This window comes from Drosophila busckii, chromosome 3L (assembly GCF_011750605.1).
Source record: "Drosophila busckii strain San Diego stock center, stock number 13000-0081.31 chromosome 3L, ASM1175060v1, whole genome shotgun sequence".
Classification (NCBI taxonomy): domain Eukaryota; kingdom Metazoa; phylum Arthropoda; class Insecta; order Diptera; family Drosophilidae; genus Drosophila; species Drosophila busckii.
Window position 1 is genome coordinate 13,607,129 of NC_046606.1, and position 22,216 is coordinate 13,629,344.

Here is a 22,216-nt window from a genome sequence, read left to right on the forward strand (position 1 = left end):
TGTATTTGCAGACAATTCCAAGTCGTCCACTTCCACGCTAAATCTATCGCAGGCAAGCTCGTCGGCCGCTGCTGCAGCCAACGCCGCTGCTAGTAGCGCACAGCCACAGTTTGATCCTTGGGCTTGCTGTCTATTCGGTTTCCTGGAGCGGCAGCGTGTGCTGCAGCAGTGTCCATCGGCTGTGGCACAGGCCTGGCCCATTTGCTATGCGCGCCTCAATGCGCTCTACAGTGTGATAGATCCCACGTAAGCATCCAAGACTTAACATTTGCTTAACTACTAAAAACAAAATGTATAACAAGCGAGCAACTTCCATTATATTCAATGCAAAGTTTTCAGTTTAGTTTGAATATTAAAAAGTTAGTGTAAATGTTTTAAATGAACTGCAACTAAGTACAGTTTTGTATACCAATTAAATTTAATGAATTTAAGAGCACTGCACTTAATTAATAAAAATCTTTTGCATTCTTTGCAGTCCTGTCAGCGACAATCGCGCCTCATTGCTGCGTGGCTCAGCGCCAACAAAGAAAATGCCCACCGAGAGTCAAAAGGATTCGTACATGCGGCTCTGGCGCAATCAAGTGGCATGTGCCATGCGTCTGGTGCCACAAATACCCAGCGTAGCTGTGCGCTGCGCCTCGCCAGATTTAAGCTTGAGGTAAGTCGTTGGCATTGTGCGTGTTTGTCATACGTTTGGGAAAAAGCAAATACATTATCATGATTGAAAGTTCGCGACTCTAGTTTTTAAATTAAAATAAATAGTGCTATTGATTTTGCTATTAAATAAATTAAATGTAGCGCTTATTTTAATGTAAAGTATATAAATTAAAAAATTGATAAGAAATAAAATTGCAATATATCAATTTACGTTCGGTCTATGGCTTGTGGCAAATGCAAATGCAGCAACAATTTTAACTGCAATTTCCTGTATAATTATTTGTAAAATTGTAACTTTGAAATGAATTTGCATAAATGCAATTCTCAGCTCTGTGCTCTGGTGATTTAGTTGTCTAACATTTTATTATGATTGCATACGCCACATGCTGTGCTTTTGTTTGTCATTATTACTTTTGGTCATTTGACAGTTTGACAGTTAAGTAAACACAATTTGCATAGTTTGTATTATAATTGCCCAATGTAGCGCATCAATAATACGGCCAACAAGTGAACTAATAAACAAACAACAATGTTTGTTGTTGCTACTTTTGTGTTTAATGTAACAAGCGCTCTTGACTTGTTGCGCTTTAAATCATTGAGAATTTATGATTTACTTAACATGCAAATTGCCAAATACCACAAAGCTGCTGTATTTGGATTTAAGAGCCAGCAAGCAAGCAAGCCACTTTAATGGCCCAATAAAATAAGGCTTAGCGAAATGGCAACAAAGAGTGATTTAATGTTATAAGCTGTACATTCAAGTTAAAGTTAACATAAGCAAGCAGCGAGCGGTTTGAAACTTGGCTGATCGTAAACGTAACAGGCAGCGAACATAAATGTTAAGCGCACTGTTAAGCTTATGCTGTTCTTTTTCAACATTCACAATGGCTGCTGCCAAACAAACAGTTGGCAATTATCCTCACTTAACCTACATTTTGCTATCTAAACACTTGCGGTCGGTTTTAGTGTCAATTATATGTTATTACAGCTGATTAATTCAATTAAATTTGTTATTAGCTATTTAAAAATGCATATTATATGTTAAGTGCTTGCCTGTTGTTGTTCTTGTTGTTGACCAATAATTTATTTAAATTGATTTAAAAATTAATTGGCAATTACCACAAAAAAGGCGTAATTCAATAGACATATTGGCACATTGTGTAACTAACCTTATTATAATGCCATAAATTTAGCGAGAATCAAAATTTAATGCAAATTGTCAGCATTCATATTAAGCCTATAGATATAAATGTTTGTGTTGTTGCAGCATCAGCTTCATTGCATTTGTGGCTCACACGCATACACACACACACACACACACACACACTTGCATACACATATAGCAATTGAACGTTTGGCATTTGAATTTGAGGCATGGCATCAACGAATTCATAAAGCTCTCATGTCACGCGTTTTTTCTACTCTCAATGTTCTATATATATAAATGTATTGTAATTTATAGTTTACAAGATCAATCGGACTCACGTTCGCTATCCGATTCCTTGGACAATATACCATCAAATGTCTTTGGGCCCGAGGGAATCGTAACACGTTTCACGCTCCCACTCTCCTATGGACGCAAAGAGGCGCGCCAGAAACGACTTGGGTAAAGCAACACACACCAAAAAAAAAAAAGCAAACCAAAACAAACAACACAAAAAACAAAAGAGATTATTTATATATACTTAATAGAAATTCCAAAAGAAATATCAAACTTTTTACCCCCGAAACCAAAGCGTATAAAAGCAAAACAGCGCAGCATAATTAATGCGCTGTAATTGTGCTCGGATTACTTTTAATGTGGTTTTTATAGCTGTGTGTGTGTGTTCGTGTAGCATGTAAATTGATGTATGTAGATATGTGTAGAATATTTTTGCATTTTGTACTTAGTAATTAGTACTGCACACCAAACAAAAATTTTTTTTAATTGAAGTGTTTGTTTATTTTCAATTTTTACAATTTAAGCTTAATGCTGTTTGCTTATTTGCTCAAGCTTGTGTTCTACATATTGCCACATTTTTTGGTTGTCTGCATTTAATTCTCTTTATTATTTATTATTTTTGTTGCTATTGAGTATAAAATTGTTATTTACTTTACTTATAGCGCCGCATGTCTAGCGCTAGTCACGTCTTATTTCATTTTATAATATTTTGTATTGATTTCTGCTACTCTTGGCGCCGCTTTTAATTGAAATGTGCGCTCTCACTATTTATGTTTCATTTAATAAAAATATACACAATAACAACAACAACAACAACAATAAAAAAGTAAAGCATATTGTTGGCACGTACACCGCTTACACTTAACCTGAGTGCTAAAGCTTTAACTTTTTGCCGTTGGCAGTGCACCCAGGCCAGACCGTATGCCATTGAATTTAATAGACTTGCGTTAAAGCTGGCAAGGATTACGCACAACATACTTAAACTCAAACTCAAGGCTATAAATCTGGTTTTACAGCTCATCGCCGGATTCCCTCAACGCCGATCGCAGTGACAAATCAGCCATGGGCAGTGCCTCGCCACAGGCGCTTTATAAGCTGGTGGTGCCGCTGCTGCGTTGCGAGGCAAACGATGTACGGGATGCGGCCGTCAATGCGTTGGGCATGATAAATCACGAGGCACTTAAGTAAGTGGGCAGCGGTGTTTGGCTATAAACAATTGATATATTTGTTAAATTTGTCTTCAATTGGCGCAGAGATCTCATGGAGGAGCTGCTGGTGTACATACGTGAAGCAGTTGATCGCAAGCAGGAGAATATGCGACGCAGACGGCGACGCGATGCGCTGCGTTTGCAGGTGGTGCGCGTGCTGGAGAAAATAGCTGAGAATGGCACCTTTGGCGTCAGGTGAGTGAAAGTTTAGCAAGCAGCTTAACTGAAGTTTGCTTAGGTCGAACAAGTCGAAGTGTGTCGCTTGTCATGCATTGATGAGCGTAGCATAGCAGATTATTGATAAATATTTAAATTAGATTCAATAAATATATAAAGGTGTTTTTTGAAACTTATAATGTTATATAGCTGACATAGTTTGTTTATTTATGAATGCTAAACTAGATTTCATTGCTTGGTACTCAAATATTTATAGCACCTGCGTGTTGGAGCGTGATACGATGTCGCTGCATCCCACATTTGTGGAGTACATTGAGGGTGCCATGGCATATCTGATTGCTGAAACGGACAAAGACAATCTAAGCATACGCGAGGTCAAAGCGCATTTTTGCAATTTCATACGCAAAATGATAAAGAATTTCTCCTGTAAGTTTTTCTCTTTTAACTTTTTTCTCTTACATTTTGTAACGACGACTGTTACTTAATAGTGGAAGCCTGCGCTACGCTGCTGTCGCGCGACTTGAAGCGTAATCTATTCAATTTGTTTGCCTCATGGTGTGGCAGCTTTGCCAAGCCATTAAGCATTAGCTCGCAAATTGGCCAAACGCTGGAGGAGGAGAGGCTGCAATTTAGTGCCTTACAGGCAAGTAACAACAACTAATTTCATATACATCTATATGTATGCATATTTAATAAGCCTTCACTCACAGGCCATGTCTGCGCTGCTCTGCTGCGGTCACATTTTCTATACGCCGCACTTGCAAGACGACGGCATTATATATAAATGGCTGGATCTGTTGCTTACCTCCAAGGATGAGAAGGTAATTTCCTTAACTTGACGCGCAATTTGTGCAATTGTTACTGTTTCTGTTTTTTTAAACAGATCTATCAACTGGCGCGAGATACGGTGGTGCTTTTGCTGGAGTCAAATCCCGACATGGGACAGTTGCTGGAGTGGGTTATCGATCGTTGTTATACCTCAACGCCACGCGAGGCAGACGCGTGCTTTTTGGCTTTGGCATCCATATTTAGCGCCAAGTAAGTTTAAATGCGGTAACGCACATTAGCCACATTAGCATCTGAACCTCTGAAACGTGCTTCATTTACCAAATAAGCTCATTACACGGAACTGCATGGTGCACCACATGTCTGGGGGCTGCCATTAAGCCGCTTTCAGCTTTATGCAATATGCAACAGCAAGTGCAACAGTTGCGTCTTGCTAACTTAATTGCCTTAGTCAGCTCACATTTTTGTGAGTTTTTTACGCTCGACGTTGTTGATTGAATTTGCCTTTGAAGCTTTTTTAAGCTGTTGCAACAACATGTAACATATTTAACTAGCGCGCTGGCATACAAATATTTATTTATAAAGTGAATGGCATTTTAAAATGAATTGAAATATATTAATGGCATTTTAAAATGAAATTAAATAGCTTAAATGTTTGCATTTAAAATATTTAATGCCTGCATTGCATGCCGCTACATTCCGTTTAATATTTAATGTTGCTCGCACATGCAACATGCTGCAAGCTGCAAGCTTCTTCGAAATGCGCTTCTTAATGATTTACATGCTCTTGTGCACACAACGGACTGTGTGTGTGTGCTTGCTACTTATTTTCTACCCTAACTGCCACATGACAGACTTAACTTTCCTTGCGTGCTGCATAACTTTGATTTACGGCCACACATTATTTGCGCTTTAAATGGTAAATTGTTAAACTCGTCAGCAGGCTAAAAGTGTCTGCGGTTTTTGCTTATCAACTGGTTGCACAGTTTTTGGATATAAATAAATTGCGTAAACGAAACAAAAAGCAAAACTTGATTGATGGCCAGCGACAATGGTCAGTGCAGCATTTCTATTGTGCCTGGACCCAGGCAATTAAAGTGTAGCTTTAGTATTGGTTCCGAGAATTTTGAACTTGCATATAACAATTTTACATTCTGGGAATGCTAAGTTATGCACATAACGTTGTACACTACCAAGCTTTGCATAGAGTTCACTGCATTAAATGCAGGCGAAAAAAAATCATAGCACACTTTTGCGCGCTGATGACAGAAAATCGATTTCGCTTAAAGTTCGCAATAACAGTCGCACAAATATATAATAAAGACTGTTTAGTTCAGCACAGCAGTCATTACTTAAATATAGATTTTAAATATGTATACTACGAATGCTTGCATCATCGTTGTTATGCTTTAAAATTAAACGATAATGCGCACAGCTTATAAAGGGTCGTAAAAAGTTAAGGAACAAAAACTGTTTATTTACTTTGTTTTATTTCCACGCGCGCGCAAGTTGCACGCAGTCAACTGTTTAATACTCTTTGGCTCACTCACATAAAATAACGCATAAGTAGAAATTCTTAAGACGCTGCCTTAATACCCTTTTTAATTTATTTTAACAAAATTATCAAAGTGCAACTTTATCTAACTATCTGATACTTAGCATTTCGTAAACTTTTTACCTGCTTTAATTTCTTTCTTCGCGGAGATATCCGTGTGATCATTACACATCCGTTATAACGGTAACGCTGCTTATGACGGGATGTCCTCGCGTGGAGGTGCATGCAACTGCGTTGCAGCTTCTGCAAATATTGGACAAACGCTTCTTTGGCAGCGTTGTTGGCACACTGCACAACGACAACGAGAAAGGTAACAGACTAAAATAGCAAAATACACTTTGTATATGCTTCAAGTCACGAACTTTAACTTTAAGTTGAACAATGCGATTACATATTAAGTGTTTTACCTGTGGTTTAATTAATTGAAAACTTATGCAACGGACTTGTTCATTTAAGCTTGTGTAATGCTACATGTGTGCACACCCATATGTGTGTGTGTGTGTGTATTTATAATTTTCTACTTATATGTACTTTGCAATTTAGTTTACTTGTGGGTCTCACATTTGTCTGCTGTCTAGCTTGGCACAAATAATGCGACCGACTTGTGTAGCCAGTTATTGAAAATCCTATTTCATTTCCTAAGCCGATTTTGAATGTATTTTAAGCCGCATATTAAATGTTTGCTGTCTGTCTGCCTCTCTGTTCGTCTCTCTCTCGGTGATTGAATTGTATTGAAAGCTCGCTTTCTATGCTATATGCATGTTAATTTGCATAACGTTGTTAACTGACAGCTTGATATACTTGGAATTGTATTTGCTAAATCAGAGTCAGTCTAATTTAATTTTTGGGTTTTCTTTCAACACTTGCCGCAGGTCCAAATCTAAATTAAATTGCGCGAGCTAATTAAAAGCCTTGTGGCTTGTCTTGTCATTTTGTTTGACTTTGATTTAAATAATATGTGTGTGTGTGTGTGTAATTAGCTTGGCGTGCCGGAAATTTAAATTGGGTCCGGCATTTTGGTTGAGCTAAGCAGCTAAAGTCTCTGCTGGCCTTTTGCAATTGCTTTTCATTGGAATTGCAGCTGTTGGGAATTCGATAGTAAAAGTCTGTTTTGTTTATTGAACATAATTTACATTTATTACATTTTTAATACAATTGCGGATTAAGCTTGCTATATTTGATTCAAATTAAATTGCGGTGTGTGTTTGGCAAATTGCATTTGCTTAAATTTAAACATTTATTATGTGCTGGTCACATAGAACTCGAAAAGAGTAACAAATATTTATATATATATTTCATACTAATAGAAGCTGAGTTTACCTAAGCAATTTTAATTAAAATTTCTCCTTTGCTTTGTTCTTTATTTTCGACCTTTTAGTTGTTTGACTGTTTTTGTTTTGCGTATGTCTCGTTTTCCTTCACAAGCAGCAGGGGGTTCAATGTTGAGAGTCTGATTTGATTTATTTCAGTGGATGCAGCTCATGCATCTCATTCCAGCAATGTTGCGTCATCATGCGTCGTCTAGTTGAAGTGCCCGTGTTACGGCAATACTCAGAAACTGCCAAAGAAATGTTAAAAAGTAACATTATTACGTGTGTGTGCGAAAAGTAACTAAAAGTTTTTAATTTATTGCGCTAAGCTCACTACATACGCATAAATGCGAACTCATTAAACTCTCATGTTGCTGATTGCTGTGCGCATATTAAGTTAACTTGACGTCAAACAAGTTTCTGAGCATTGTTAGTAATACTTCTGCAAATAGCAGTGTGTGTGTATGTGTGTAGGCGTCTCACGTATAGCGCATGTTCGATAGCATAATTATTTATTTTTGCCAAAACGGCAGCAGCCTTGAACTTTTTTATACCTTTTCCCAGCATAAACTAATTTAGCTGCTATACATAATAATTTGTAAGCAGCTTTGGTCAATTTTAAGCGGAAAGCCCGTCTGCAAGCCAGTTAGCAAAAGTGTATTAAGCCTGCGGCTTACTAAACTCAGCTTTTAAGTTATACTTTTAATTTACTGTCAGTCCCTTTTAGCGCTGTTTACCTGACTCACAAATGGGCGGCAGCGTCTCGCTTTAGATTTGTATTTGCATTAGCGAACTTAACCGTTTTTTACTGCTTCGCTGTTGCTGACTGTAGCTTAAAAATGAAACGAAACGAGTGACACTCAACAGCAATTTTAAGTTAACTTGTTATATCAAGAGACAAAAAAGTGTAGCATACATTTGTGCGCTGAGTTTGTTCTGCATTGTTTTTTATGTTGGTTGTCTTTATGCTTATTATGCGTAATATATATATTTGCTAATTGAATTCAGATTTGTCAAGCCTAATATTTTAACGTATGTGCCTGCTCCGATTGTTTAACGTTGGCGTATTGTGTTTCAGCCAATCTCTGCCAATCAATCATGCACCTGCCAGTCAACACACAAACACACACATACACACGCTGTGTGTGTGATATTTGATAAATAACTGTGAAAACGTGTGCTGGGGTTTCGGTTTTTATTTTTGGCATTTTAAAGGTTTTTTTTTTACTTATTCTGCCGGATGGTAAATATATTTGCTATGCAAAGAACGTAGCGCTTCTGTCACATACAAGTTATTAAAAATGTTCCACCAGAAAGCAGTGTGCCTTTTTTTTTTGTAACACAAACCTCGCCTGCGGCTATGACTGGCTCGTTTAAATTATGCATTAAAATCCAATTAAAAATTGAGTGCTGTGCGTTTCGACAATTGCTAAAGGCCACGCGTAAGCATAAATCATGCGCTGTCAACAACTATTAATATAAAAAAAAAATGCATATATATTTATTTTTTTGGCATTTTTTATGCTCTGATGATGCGGCGTCTTTTATGCGTCTTACTTTTAGCTATTCATGCAGCAAATGATTAAATAAATTATATGTACAAAGCTGGCGACCCGTTGGCATTGAGGTCAAAGTCTCCGCTGGGGTTGTGAAGAGCCACGCCCAGCTTAATTTATAGGCGCATACACACACACACACATATAAAATAGATACACTTTTGTTTGGCTTTAAGTGCTAAGCAGATTCGGCGGCTGCTCTGCTGCGCACTGATTGACTTGGCAGTCATTAAATTGCCGCCAGCATGCGTGAGTGTGCCCCAAGGCGTTTGTCAATTCAATGCGAAATAGACAAGAGCGTAATGAATTCCCCGTGAGAGAAAAGTCGATACAAAAGCACAAAGTATTAGCTGGAAATCATGCAGGGCACGTACTCCAACTGTGCGTATACGCAACTTTTAGCCTCTGCGTGCTTTAGTCAATCAAAAATCATGATTAGCTCTGCAATGCACTGCAATTTTAAATATGCGCGCAACATTAGCGACTAAAATGATTAGCTCAATGGCATAATGAATGCCTTGAACATATTTGCTGGGCCAAGCAAACAAAAATAGAATCAACAGCAACAGCAACGAGAGCCTGTTGATGCAGACATTAAAGTTGTATTGGTAGCGTTTGATGGGCTTTGGCCTACACAATGGCAGAGCTATGGCTTTAAGCCGCTTGGCCTGCCTTAGCTACTCATGCAGTTCAGTTGGCAGAAAAACAATTGGCCTATAATTGAGCGACTCAAATGGGCTTTCGGCCTACACACACACACACAATAATCATTATGCGTTATGTGTAGCCGGAAATAATAGTACAGAGCAGTTGCCTCGGATTTTCCAAGTAAATCTAACTACGTAATAACATTTCATACACACAAACATTTTGATGTTGTATACATTTGATGTTATTTAAAAATTGCTTAGTTATCTCTCCCTCTCTGTCGCTCGCACTGTTGCCATAGCGCCGTGTGATTTGTGTCTTATTTTAGACTGGCGCGCAACAATTGCTTGCGACAGCTGCGCTGGCTGCACTTAAATTGCATAAGCTTGAGCACTCAAACTCATATATTTGCTCAGATTTTATATTAAATAATGGCAAGGTTAATTTCATTTGATGTGTCTTTCGTTCTGATGACACCTTGCATGTTGCCAAGCTGTCAATATTTGCATGCAAACGTAAAGTAAAGTAAAGTGTGTGCTCGCGCATACACACACAGGATAATTGACGTCAGTCTTTTGTAGCCAATTACAGCTTTTAACATTTACTTAAATTTGATTTGCATTCCACAATTTCTGCTGCTCACTTGCGCTTCGTTGCGCCCTCTGTTTGTTTGTTTGTTTGTTTATTTGCTTGCGAACAGTCGCAGCTTAACTCTGCTCATGTTGCTCAGTCTTGTTGGTTGGCATGAATTTTTAATTGAAATGCGCTGTGCATGAGCTGAAGCTTTTTTATAGCTTTCCTTTTTTTTTTTAACAAACTATAAATTTGCGCTCCGATTCCCATGCTATTAATAAATTATGCAACTGAGTTGGGAGCGCACAGCAAAATCGTAAAAGCATCGAATCAATTTATTGCCAGCAGTCTTAAGGCTTGTTTTTTAGCATAACAGCGAACGAGCGTATTATGAGTAAAGCAGTAGTGTCAAATTATCGATAATGAGCACACAGACGGTTTTTATCGAAACTGTGAAGCAGCAAGAACGATCGACTCAGCTTGACAGTTTGCAAAGTTTATAGCACAGTTTTCAGCGCTGTGGATTGTCAATGAAATTGTAGACAATTGTTTGACTAGCATTGATTATAATTCGCGTAGGTAATTAAATTTAACTGAAAGCCTATTTTGGGAGCAAGCTTGTGCCATTTAATTGATTTTATGACAATAGCTCGGGCCAGCCAGCATGTAAATTTTTTCAAGCGTATACTGAACTTTGATAAGGGTCAACTCGTCCATGGCAACTGTGCAAGTGGTGCGAGTTAATCATTAACTTGTTTGATGTTTTGTAAGTGATATTGCAATAATTTGTAAATTAAATTTAGTGCTTTAGTGTCATTTTAATTTCTGACGCTCGTTAATCATCAAATATTAAACAAATTTAAAATTTACTCAAGTGTCGCGTGTGTTCGCTGCGGATTATGTAATTTGCTTAAGTGCTGCTTGCCTACCTGTCACTTGAGTGTTGCCTTCGCGTTGTGTCGCCGATACGCGCCGGAAAATGCTGAGCACAGCTTTGCTGCAATAAACAAAGCCAAACAGACCACAAAAACATATTTAAAGTCAATGCATAGTTATAATTATAACAGCGAGGAGCAATCAATGTTACACACAATGTAAACAAATAAATATGTAAATTATGCATTCAACATAAATTGCACAATTTATGCAAACAAATTTCATGACATTTACTACTTACCGAAAATTCTGCCCGCTAACGCAATAAAGCACAAAATTTATGCCGAAATTTGTTATGAAGAACGCATTGAATATATACTGAAGCACAATTGTTGTACTCCGAGCCTTGGACGGAGTTTGTGTCTGCTTTGAAAGGAAAAGTATATAAATTTCATAAACATGCATGACATGATTGTGTGTCTGTCTGTGTGTGTGTGTGTAGTTGTCTTGGCTACATTTGCCTTTTTTTTTTGATATTTGCTTTGATTAACTTTGACAACGGTATGGCTGGTAAAAATTCCTTTTAATTATGTTAGGCGCCTTAAGCAGTGTGACCTGTTGAACTTTAGGCCTCATCATTTCCGGGCCATTAGTTCAGATGTCAAACCTTACGCTCAATTAAGTTGTGCTCTCGCCATCAATGTTCAAATATTGTCGCTTTACCGATTTCCCAATTTAATTTTCATGCATTTGTACAGTTACACATGTGCAGGCAAAATGAAAAACGATACCCAAATAACATTCAGGCCATGAAAGATTTTGACGTGTTTTGCATTTGAAATTTATACAGCGTCATGTGGCAACAACTGGCATGTGGCAAATAGAGCGTGCACCCAATTGATGTGTACACATGGCCCCTTTTTGAAGCCTCTGTTGGTTGCTCAGCTTCTGTTATTCTGTTATTGTTCGCTCAGGGCTCAGGAAACTTGAAACTTGACCGTGGCCAAAAATCAATGCGCAAAAATATTTACATTTGCCCTTTTGCATTGGCAAACAACATTAGCAACTTGGCTTGTTAAATTTGCCGCCGCTCAACTTGTATAATTTTTACGACTCGAGTCGAGTCGACTCAGCAGCATGCAAAACTAATTAAAGCATAATTAGGTGGGGCAAATGACATGCACAGTTAAGAGCTTCACACCTGCTAAGCGACAACTTTTTGATGCCCTTTGATGTGTAGCATGCAACATATGCGTTTGGATTTATTAAGTTTTTTAAACAAAATTTATGCTTGCTTAAGCGTAAGCTGCTTAGTGCTGCTTAGCTCAGCTTATTTAAACATTTAATTAATGTGCTTAGCTTGCCACTGAAGTTAAAGTTGAGCAGCTGCCGAAGCTGCAGGTTTCGTAGGCTAAGAAGTTGAAAGTTAATCAAGCTATAAAACTCTAAATAGTTGTGGCTGCAACTGACAACACTGATTGCATTTAATTAAAAGCCAAGTAAGTGCCAACAAATAACTAAGGGCTTTGTATGATAATGCGACAAATGCCGCTTTTCAATTAAAAGTTGTGCGTACAACAGTGCGTATGTGTAACTTACCTCCCAATATGCTTCGATGCGCAGCAAGCAGCTTGGCAAATTGAGCAACAGAAAGACTGTGGAGACAATCAGCAGCATTTTGGTAACTTTCAATTGCGATGAGTTCACTTTGCGGCGTCCTGCCAAAAGTAAGAACAAAGCAGTTTAATAAATTCACAGCCAAATGGCACATAAGTTGGCTAAATAGTTTTTGCGCTTCGACTGTCATGTGTGGCAATTTGTTGCACAAAGTTTTGCTGAAAACTTTAATACTGAACACTCACCTGACTTTTGTGTTAACTCGCTATGCGGCTGTGAGCTAATATCGTTCTGCTGCTGCTGCTGCTGGCGCTGCTCTGTCGATGGGCGGGCGGCGACGCTGTGCTGTCCGCTCGGATGAGTGCAGCTTGACTTCTGACGCTTCAGCGAGGCCGCATTGCGAAACGTGCTGGTGCTGCTGGTAGCTGCTGTGATGCTGCCTCTGCTGCTGCTTGTTGCATGCAACTGCAGATTGCTCGTCTGCGGCTTCCTGTGCATGAAACATTTGTGCTTATACTTTGGTGCATCTCTTAAGGTTTTGCATACTCACATCTTGTGCATTGTCAGCGTGCGCCGCACTGTGGCAAATTTCCAGACAGTGCAACCGGTGCAAGTGTTCAGCACTGTGATTGTGGTAAAGGGCAGCGCATAGACCACAATGGAGTCCCAATAATTGAACAGCGCCATTTGTTCCTGCAATTGTAATTAAGCTTAATAAGCTTAAACTAAGCAAGTTTTTGGCTTTGAACAGCTTTTACGCTTGTAGTGCAAATCAAACGCGCGCTTAATTTAATTTAAATCTATTAAAATATTCTACGCTTTGCTGACCAATTTAGTTGCTAATGGCTCTAACATTAGCCAGCTGCCTTCATATTTGTTGCCCCGCGCGCGCCCCTTTCGTTTATCTAGGCGTCTGCTTATTCGCACAATGAGTTACGTAAATGTTTTGGCATTGCCTCGAACGCAATTAATTTTGCACAGCCAAGCAATGCGGTCTTGTTATTTATTGTATAACATTCCGGGCAAATTTTGATGCCCAAATAATGAGCTCAGGCAATTAAATTGCTCTGTCAGCCATGTGCGCAAAAATTGCTGAGAATCCTTGCAGCTTGTTTAGCCTGTAGCAACTGCAACTTAAGCTTGTATTATTTACTTTAATTAAGTTTACAGCGCCTTTAGCTGGCAAATATTGAACGAAACCTCAATGTTTGTGCCAACATTGCAGCATGCGCTCAATAAGAATATTGAAATTCAGTCTCACCGCTTTGGTTAGTTTAGTTATGCCAAATAACAGAGTTATGCTGCCCACAATACGTCTTTATGCTTTATGTGCTGGCAGGACGAACTTGTGTGACATGTGCAATTACAATTTGTAGCCTGTGCTACAATTTGATTGGCCAGCTGTTGACAATTTTAATCAATTCTTTTGTACGAATAGCACAGCTGCTGCTGCTGTAATAATTGCTTGGCCCAACAGGCGTATACATAACATGTTAAATATGATGTCTATTGCTGACATAAACAGCTTTGTGGCTCAAATAGTTGTGCTTATAGCTAGAGGCTTACAAGCTGTCAAGCCTACGAAGCGAAAATAGCTTTGAGTTGCGTTCCCTTGACTTGTATTGATTATTTATTTGCAGTGACTTCACCTAAAATGTGCTGCAAACTTTTATTTTATACATTTTTCTATGTTTTTGCCTGCCATTCATGCCCAGTCAATAGAGAGTTCGTTACAGGCAAATTCAATTTGTTGCGATACGTTTTTAAAACTAATTTGCTGCCTAATTTGTAGCTACGCTTGTGGCCAATTGAATGCCTCGCAGCAATTTCGTCAATTAGCCATGAAGCAATGACAGCCAATAAATTTTACAATAATATGCAGCTAGCCTGGGTCTGGCTCTGGCTCTGGCTCTGGCTCTAATGCGCTGATTGAATTTGTGCTTCATAATTGCACACACACACACATAGATTAAAAAAAAAAAGGCACTCCATCATTTTGGTAGTGGGCGTGTCACTTTACGCTTAAGTTGACATTTACAGCCAATTTGGCTAATAGCAGCTCTTTCCTATGTTACTTTCCCTTTTTATTTTTATTTTTTTTTTGGGTAATTTCATTTCGCAGGTGCTCTCGAATTTCCAACCAAACTTAAAACGACAGGCAAACAGAAATACGAGATTTATCGAAGGACAATGAAAAGTGTCACTATGACAGCACACAATACACTTTCTTCTTCTTATTTTTTTTGGGGCGCACCTTCTTAGTTAGGCGCTGCGTTTAATTTTATTTGCTGTTTGCCTTAGCCTTGCCTACGTTTGTGTGGTCTACGCTAACGTTGTGGTTAGCGCTAAAGAATATTTGCGTTGGTGGCGTATACTTGATGCGCCAATACGAACGCAGCTTGTCGTCGCTTATTGAATTTTCATGTTCATTTGCATTTATATGCTGCGACATGCTGCTGTGCTCTGTGCCACATTCTGTTGCTCATAATTTGTTGTCCTGGGCTACATAATTGTCAATTGACGCCTAAGCAAACGCAGCAGTTAACACCAAAGTTTGATTAATTGATTACACTTGGGCTATTTATACGCTTAGCATTTAATATGTAAGCAACAAGTCTTTAAGCATTTGGAGCATTTCTATAAATAAGCAGATTATCAAGTTATTAGTTTGATTAATTGATTAGCATTTAATATAAACTAAAAGTTCTAAGCACAAGTTTTTAAGATATAAAGACAAGCATTTGGAGCATTTCTATAAATAAGCAGATAATCAAGTTATTAGTTTGATTAATTGATTAGCATTTAATATAAGCTAAAAGTTCTAAGCACAAGTCTTTAAGATATTAAGACAAGCATTTGGAGCATTTCTATAAATAAGCAGATAATCAAGTTATTGTTGCTTTGAGCTTATTAGTATGTGCTTTATATTGCTTGGCATAGCTTGAGTCAAATCCTCTCATGCACATTAAGCCAAGTGAGCAAGTTTAAAGTGTGTGTAGGCGCCCCTAAACAGTCAAACTGTTGGCTGCTGCTTTAAGTGCGACCAAATGTTAAATGTAAGCAACAATACAGAATTTTTGTCAATTGAAATTGCTGAATTCATACAAATGTCTAAAAATATACGATATGTGTGTACGGCTGGTCGTTGTGGGAACCTTTTCTGTGGGGCTTTTGTTGTTGAGAAAAATGTTGTAACTTTCGATGGCTGGCAGAGACAGAGACAGAGACAGAGCCCACTCTGTGGCATGCCATTGGAAATATGCATTAGATGTGGCAGGCGCACAAAGTCGAAACATAGTCGAAATTGTTAGAGTGCGTTGTGGGGCGTTGTGGAGCCCTCGGGCTTACCTTATATGTGGTATTTATGTCGCAAACGGTGCCATTGAGCTTCGCACTGTAGACGGGCTGGGCCATCAGTATGTAGGGCAGGCAGTGCAGGCAGCCGGCGAATGTTAAGCCGAGCAGGACTATCTTGGCGCGCCTAACCGTGCACATGATTTGTCGCTTCAGTGGGTACATGACAGCTATGAAGCGCTCCACGGTGAACGCGACCACGAACCACACCGAGCAGAAGCTGGCCAAGTAGCTGAAGAACGTGAAGAACTGGCAAAAGTAGTTGCGATTGTAGATGTTGACATTGAGAAAGTTCAGCCACTGCACAAACAGGCCAATCAGAAAACAGGTGTCACTTATGGCCAGCGCAGCCAAATAGAAACTCGACGATAATTTACGCAGCTTGGTCATGAAGAACACAAACACCGACAATATGTTGCCAATGCTGCCCGTGCAGCAAATGATGGGCACATAATATTTATTTACACAATCGCTGATCATAAACGCCAGCGCCAGAAATTGCGCATTCTCGCCATACTCCAAATCCTCCTCTAAGCTCGAATTCTTCTGCTCGGTTAGATTGTAACAGCGCGTGCTGTTGTTGTCGTCCATGGTTGTTGATATGTTGTGCGTTGAGTTGGCGGCTTCAAGGCAGGGATTTATCTCCATATTGACAGGCAGCAATTTGTCCTGCGGCCACTTTGAGTGACTACTCACTGTTTGTTGTTTACTAACTTGGCTAGCACTTGTTGGCCTTTGAGCCAACTCAACTCAGCAACAAGGCAATGCAAACTATTTAATTAATTGCGCTGTTCACTGCTTCCTGCACTTCATGATTGCCTAATTGAAATCCACTTGGGCCAACAATCTCAGCGCATAGCACAGCTGCAAGGAAAGTATTTGGCGCTTAAGCAAATTTTTATCGGCTCTGGCATACTGTGTGCGCTTAAATTTTCAAAATTGCAATTTCGCTTGTACACTGAAGTCAAATCAAGCTTATGATTTGCTTTGCGCAACCAAACAGAAAATAAATTCAATTCAATTCAATTCAATGCGGAATAAAACTTTTTTTTAACAAGACTTTTGCTTTATTTTATTATAAATTGTCAAGTCAAACTTTGCGCAAACTTTTTAAAGAATTTTTATTTTTTTATTGTCACAACTTTGCCAAAAAAATGTAAACTTGATCACTTGCCGCACGCTCCTGTGCGACCCGCAGGACAATTAGCGCGCAACTAAGCCAAGACAATGACCAAAGCGGCTTTATAAACTGTGCGTGCCTGGAAGGCGCCAAGGAAAGCTTTTGCTTTCAATTGGCGCCGGCGCATTGGCAATCGACAGCGTCCCATTCATGGCTTGGCCAAAGTTAACAAGGTCAGGGTTGGGTGTAAGCAACAAGTACAAAATGTTTGTAAACAAATTGTAGCGTTTGGCTCGCCGGCTTAAAGCTTTGGAAAGTTCAGTCAAGTCAGTTGCTCTTAGCCCTTCAGCGCCAGCGCATGTTGCACGCTTCGTTTAATGCCTTTTGCTACTCTATTTGCAGATGACTACAAAGTGGGCACGTTGGATGTGCTGCTCAGCAGCGTCTATTGTCGCTCGCAGCGTTTTCTATCCAAGCAGCTGGCACAGCTGCGACCCGAGCTAACCATGTCCATATTTTCGGGTAAGTGCGCACACAAAGCCAAACAATTAACTTTGCTTAACTTCTGTTGCTGTTTGCAGAGATAACGCATCGTTTCCAAAGCGCTCGCGAGGATGTGCGCGCGCTGTTGCTGCAGTGCCTGCTGCCTTGGCTGCAGAATATGGAACTGGTGGCCACCAGCGTGCCGCCCGCCACGCCGCTCTCCTACATTATGGTAAGCAATCAACTCGTAATGCAACTGCACACAGTTCTGACAAATTTCTTTCAGTATTTTCCGGACTCGGGCACGCGTGGACGCCGCGAGGGCACGGGCTCCACCGAGGCAACTGAGATGATACTCAACAATCTGTTGTATATCACAAGCCAAGGTAAGTGCAGCGAGCAGCGAGCAAGCAGCAGCAGCTACAAACAAGCAAACTAATTTTCATTTAACAGTTTTCGGATGCGCATCCGCGCGACATTGAGGAGCTCTGGGGCACCTTATGCCAGTTTTGGCCAAACAATCTGAAGGTTATACTGCGCTATTTGGTTATTATGAGTGGCATGGCGCCCACTGAGCTGCTGCCCTATGTAAGTAGCTCCCACTTACTTTGTCTTTAGTTTTAATTCATGTGTCTAATTTGCAGGCTAAGCGCGTTGCGCTTTATCTGGCGCGCAGCTGTCCGGATCGTCTGCTGGATGAGCTCATGGCTGAGCTGCAGACAGTGGAAACGCTCAATTGCCTCATTGAACGCACCGAGACGCCGCCTTTTTATAGACTGACCAGCATGCGCAAGGCCTCCAGTCACAGTGCCGATGGTAAGTTCGCTCACGCTTGCCACAACTAAGCGCTAATCTTTTGTTTACAGGTCAAGCTGTGGGCGGCATAAACGATTCGCGCACTCAGGATCTTACCGTGGAGAAGGGCACTATACACACCAAGCGGCATAGCGGCGAGGATCCCATTAAAATTGGGCAAGTCTGGCGCCTACTTTTTATCTAAATTCACTGCTTAACTTTTTTTTATTTTGTGCTAGCAGCACCTGCAAATCCGACAGTGGCATACGCGCCTATGCTGCCGCTGCTGCTGCCGTCACGCCCATTTCGGGCGGCAGTCGTCCGCCGCGTGGCGCTGACAAAATACGCGCCGCCTCCGGACCTTCGATACTGCCACGCCCCGAGGACATACTGATCAATGATCCGGAGCTGCGTCAGGAGGAGAATGTGGAGCTACGCAATGCCGCCGAGGCGCCAACAAATGCGCATCCACATCCGCTGCCCATGCCGGAGTACGGCGGCTACTTTGCGCCACTCACTGAGTTTCTGCCAGACGTTAGTCTGCCCATCAGCGGCTTTCATCGGTAAGTGCTCAAGTTAATTAAATGCAGCTCTTTAGTTTATTAGTTGTCTAGTAGTAAGCAACGCCAGAATTGTCGCGTATCCAATTCAAGTGGGCAGTGACGCGCGTAAATCCTGCGGGTGCGCCACTGGTGCAACCTGCGCCCGACACGAACGAGCTAATGCCCACCAGAATGGGATTGTCGTGTGTAACCAGCGGACCGCCCGAGTCGCCACCGCATATCGACTTGCCATTGGGACTTTTAGTGCATAGAATGCCCTCGGGCAGCGATCCATAAGATCTGCTGCACTCATCATTGCTCATAATCTGTATATCGACGCACTGCAGCCAATCGGCCAGTTTGCCATTGGCCATGCCGCCCCAGCCGCAGGCCACGGCCCACCAGTTGACAAAGCGTTCGTTGCGCTGGTTAAACGTGGGCAGGTTCACCTTGTTGACCATGCGATGGAAGTCGACATGCGGTGTTTTGATCAATCCAATGTCATTGCCATTGGTGTTGGGCCACAGATGGTGGCGTATGAAATTATTCTTGCGCACTCGATGATAGTACTGCCCATTGTACGCCCGATTCGAGCCGTAATGTATGTCCACATAGTCCGTGGTCAGGCAATGCGCCGCCGTCAAGACCCAAGTGTGAGCAATGATCACGCCACCGCCCACGGCCTTGCCATTGTTGCCGTCGGTGCCAATGAGCAGTCCCACAATATACGGCGCCTTGCCCTCATACGCGGGATAGCCATTGGTTATGATGGGCTCCAGCTCCACCTCCGTCTCATTGTCTGCGGCCTTGGCCAAAGCCACACAAATCAGTATTAGCAAGTACCTCATGTCTTCACCAATAAGCTCCACATGTTTGGTGGCTCTTTTTTTATAGCCATGCGCAGCTATTGCAAAGCTAATGATGTGGCCGATAAGTAATGCACGATTTGCCTAATGGCTTAAGGCATTAACTGTAAATGCAAGCAAATTTAAATTTGCCTTTGTGCTTATTGATTTTAACTCTTAATTTACTTAGAAATGAAAACGCGTGTGTCTTATTGATAAAAATAATTTAAGTATTTCACTAAAAAATCAATAAAGCATCAGAAACTTAAATTTTGGCATCCTCCATTTACGACCCTTAGTAAGGACTTAGCTAATATATACATTTGTATTATAGTATATCAAAATGTAGGTAATTCAATTGTCCATTAATTTGTTTTTATAAATTGCTTATTTAATTCGCTCGTTTATAACTATTTTTACATTTATATAAAATGTTTAGTAATCTTCAGTCAGTTTATAAAAACTTTGACTTTTAATATCTTCAAAAAAAGAAAAATTCATAAATGCAATAATAAGTTATAGGTAATTTACTACTACAATTCAGTGCTTAGAGTTTAAATTCCAATTGTTTATTGTTTGTTAGCAACAAACTTTAATACAACATAGATTGAAAAATCCCATTTCGCTATTAAATTTGTTTGCCTTTAAGTAAATTAATTTCAAACTTTTTCGCTTAAAGTTATTTTATAATAAAGGACTTATGTCCTTTTTAATTCTGTAGCTACATCCAAGAGAGTCTCTTTAGTTTATTATTAGTATTATTAATATGCAACGCCAGAATTTTCGCGTATCCAATTCAATTGCGAGGTGACACACGTAAAGCCTCCGATATTTTCACTGATGCAAACGCCTTCATGGAACGCAGCAATGCCCACCAGTATGGAATCGTTTAGTGTAACCAACGGGCCGCCAGAGTCGCCTTTGCATATTGCTCTCAACTTGTCTGCACTCATCGTTGCTCATAATCATCATTTATGTTACATATTACCTTTTGCAGTAAAGCGACATGGATTACTTAACACCGATTTATATCAATCTATTTGCTTTTGCACTAGACCAGCAGCTTTTGAAATAGTTAAGCCTTAAACGTTTATGTTGCCCTAGCAAAATTTCATTTGATTCTGCTATGTTATGTAACCTTTGTACAAAGCTGATCCAGTTTCGGCACAGTTTTTATTGATATTTGCCTTTGTTTTCCTTGTCATTTGATTTGAAACTGATTGGGTGGGAGTTTGCTACTGTTAGTTTAGCGATAGAAACTTCATGGTATTAAATTCACCATCAATAAACGGATGCTGTATGTATATAATGCCTTGGATTTGATTTATTTGCATATGTAAATGTGAAGTGAAGCGCATTAGTAGCTTATGCCAGTTCGCTGTTGAATCCATTCCAAGTGCGAGGTGAGGCGCGTGAAGCCCGCTGGAGAGCCCGCAGTGCAGCCAGCGCTTGAGCCAAACGATGTAATGCCAATCAAAGTGCTGTTATCGATGCTAACCAGTGGACCACCAGAGTCACCTGTACAGGTCGAAATGCCGCCCAAAGTCTGAATGCACATCACATGATCGGGCAGTTGTCGATAAGTTTGCTTACACACATCATTGCTCAAGACCTGCGCATCGATGCACTGCAGCCGATCGGCAGGCTTGCCATTAGCCTGCACTCCCCAGCCACAGGCAGTGGCCCAGTGGCCTCTATAGGATTCCTCGCTGTCAACCAGCCTGGGCAAAGCGATCTTGTTGATGGCATTCCTGAAGGTTACATGAGGCGTGCGTATGAGTCCGATGTCATTCAAAGGATTCTCATGCACAATAAAGTTTTGTCTGGCCACTCTGTGCTTTATTGTCCCTCTAAAGGACCAATTGGAGCCATAGTGCACATCCACCAAGTCTGCAACGAGGCAATGAGCCGCCGTTATCACCCAAGTGTTGGATATAATGCTGCCCGAGCATATGGATTGCCGTGCGTTGCCATTGAATCGCAGCACCAGCCCCACAACGTAGGGCACTTCTCCCTGCTTTGCGGCATAGCCATTGGTAATAATGTTATGCGATGACGCCTCATCCAACGCATCCTCGCTCCTTGCAAGCGCCAGGGAAATACATAATAATATAATTGGCAACACGTGCATTATTACTGTGGGGGCTGTGGAAATGTAAGCTGCCTTTTATAGTTGAGTTCATTGGAAGTCAATAAGGCTTATTAACAGTTATTTAATGATTGCAGTCATTAGCATTGCTACTTTGTATTGCATCATTTAACTGGCATTATGTAATAGACTGACGCAAATGAAACTGAGAGTGTTGATATTACGATTAGGTGTTGCATATACTTGTTCCATTCCAGGAGTTATTAAATAGATTAATATATCTTAAATAGGTTTAGCCTGAAGGCCTTTGTTGCTCTGGCAATACCAATTTGTACCATAGAATTTAATTCTAGGCTACAATTAAAATAAATAAATAAATTTTCTTTTTTTTTGTTAGCGAGTTGGTTTTCCATTAAGTTTCCTATGTTATGTAAGGTAAAAATTGTTGGTACATCACACTGAACTGATAAGTTTGATGTCTAATATGTTAATAAATATATAAAATATTTGTTATAACATACAAACTGAGTCGATATAGCCATGTCCGTACCGTCTGTCCGTTCTGAATGTTTGTGAGCACTGTT

The 22,216-nt window shown here is 40.3% G+C and overlaps 3 protein-coding genes across 3 annotated transcripts in view; 1 reads left to right on the forward strand and 2 right to left on the reverse strand.

Annotated features, from left to right (window-relative positions):
• LOC108599553 (protein furry) overlaps positions 1-22,216 on the forward strand; it is a 40,629-nt gene that overhangs the window by 10,014 nt on the left and 8,399 nt on the right. The window contains 17 exon segments of the mRNA XM_033293812.1: positions 12-246; positions 476-658; positions 2,120-2,263; positions 3,115-3,282; positions 3,352-3,501; positions 3,740-3,909; positions 3,972-4,126; positions 4,194-4,304; positions 4,367-4,521; positions 5,974-6,134; positions 17,281-17,400; positions 17,460-17,593; positions 17,648-17,751; positions 17,793-17,949; positions 18,006-18,177; positions 18,228-18,333; positions 18,399-18,719. Of these exon segments, the coding sequence (XP_033149703.1) occupies positions 12-246; positions 476-658; positions 2,120-2,263; positions 3,115-3,282; positions 3,352-3,501; positions 3,740-3,909; positions 3,972-4,126; positions 4,194-4,304; positions 4,367-4,521; positions 5,974-6,134; positions 17,281-17,400; positions 17,460-17,593; positions 17,648-17,751; positions 17,793-17,949; positions 18,006-18,177; positions 18,228-18,333; positions 18,399-18,719 (2,746 nt within the window).
• LOC108598068 (galanin-like G-protein coupled receptor npr-9) lies at positions 7,179-16,406 on the reverse strand. The gene is made up of 7 exons (XM_017984682.2): positions 15,753-16,406; positions 12,955-13,097; positions 12,650-12,894; positions 12,387-12,505; positions 11,089-11,210; positions 10,841-10,908; positions 7,179-7,382 (listed from the first exon to the last, which is right to left on the reverse strand). The coding sequence occupies exons 1-7, from the start codon at positions 16,404-16,406 to the stop codon at positions 7,285-7,287; spliced, it is 1,449 nt and encodes a 482-aa protein (XP_017840171.2). The 3' UTR covers positions 7,179-7,284.
• Positions 18,750-19,546, reverse strand: LOC108597891 (serine protease 1). The gene has a single exon (XM_017984510.2). It carries the CDS (start codon positions 19,544-19,546, stop codon positions 18,767-18,769), a length of 780 nt encoding a protein of 259 aa, XP_017839999.2. The 3' UTR covers positions 18,750-18,766.

Excerpts from the sequence above, each read along its gene's own strand:
- LOC108598068 (XM_017984682.2), bottom strand. The coding sequence starts at position 16,406 with ATGGAGATAAATCCCTGCCTTGAAGCCGCCAACTCAACGCACAACATA. Across the intron at positions 13,098-15,752 it reads ACATAAATACCACATATAAG|GAACAAATGGCGCTGTTCAA; the intron begins GTAAGCCCGAGG and ends TTACAATTGCAG. Across the intron at positions 12,506-12,649 it reads CGAGTTAACACAAAAGTCAG|GACGCCGCAAAGTGAACTCA; the intron begins GTGAGTGTTCAG and ends TACTTTTGGCAG.
- LOC108597891 (XM_017984510.2), bottom strand. The coding sequence starts at position 19,546 with ATGAGGTACTTGCTAATACTGATTTGTGTGGCTTTGGCCAAGGCCGCA.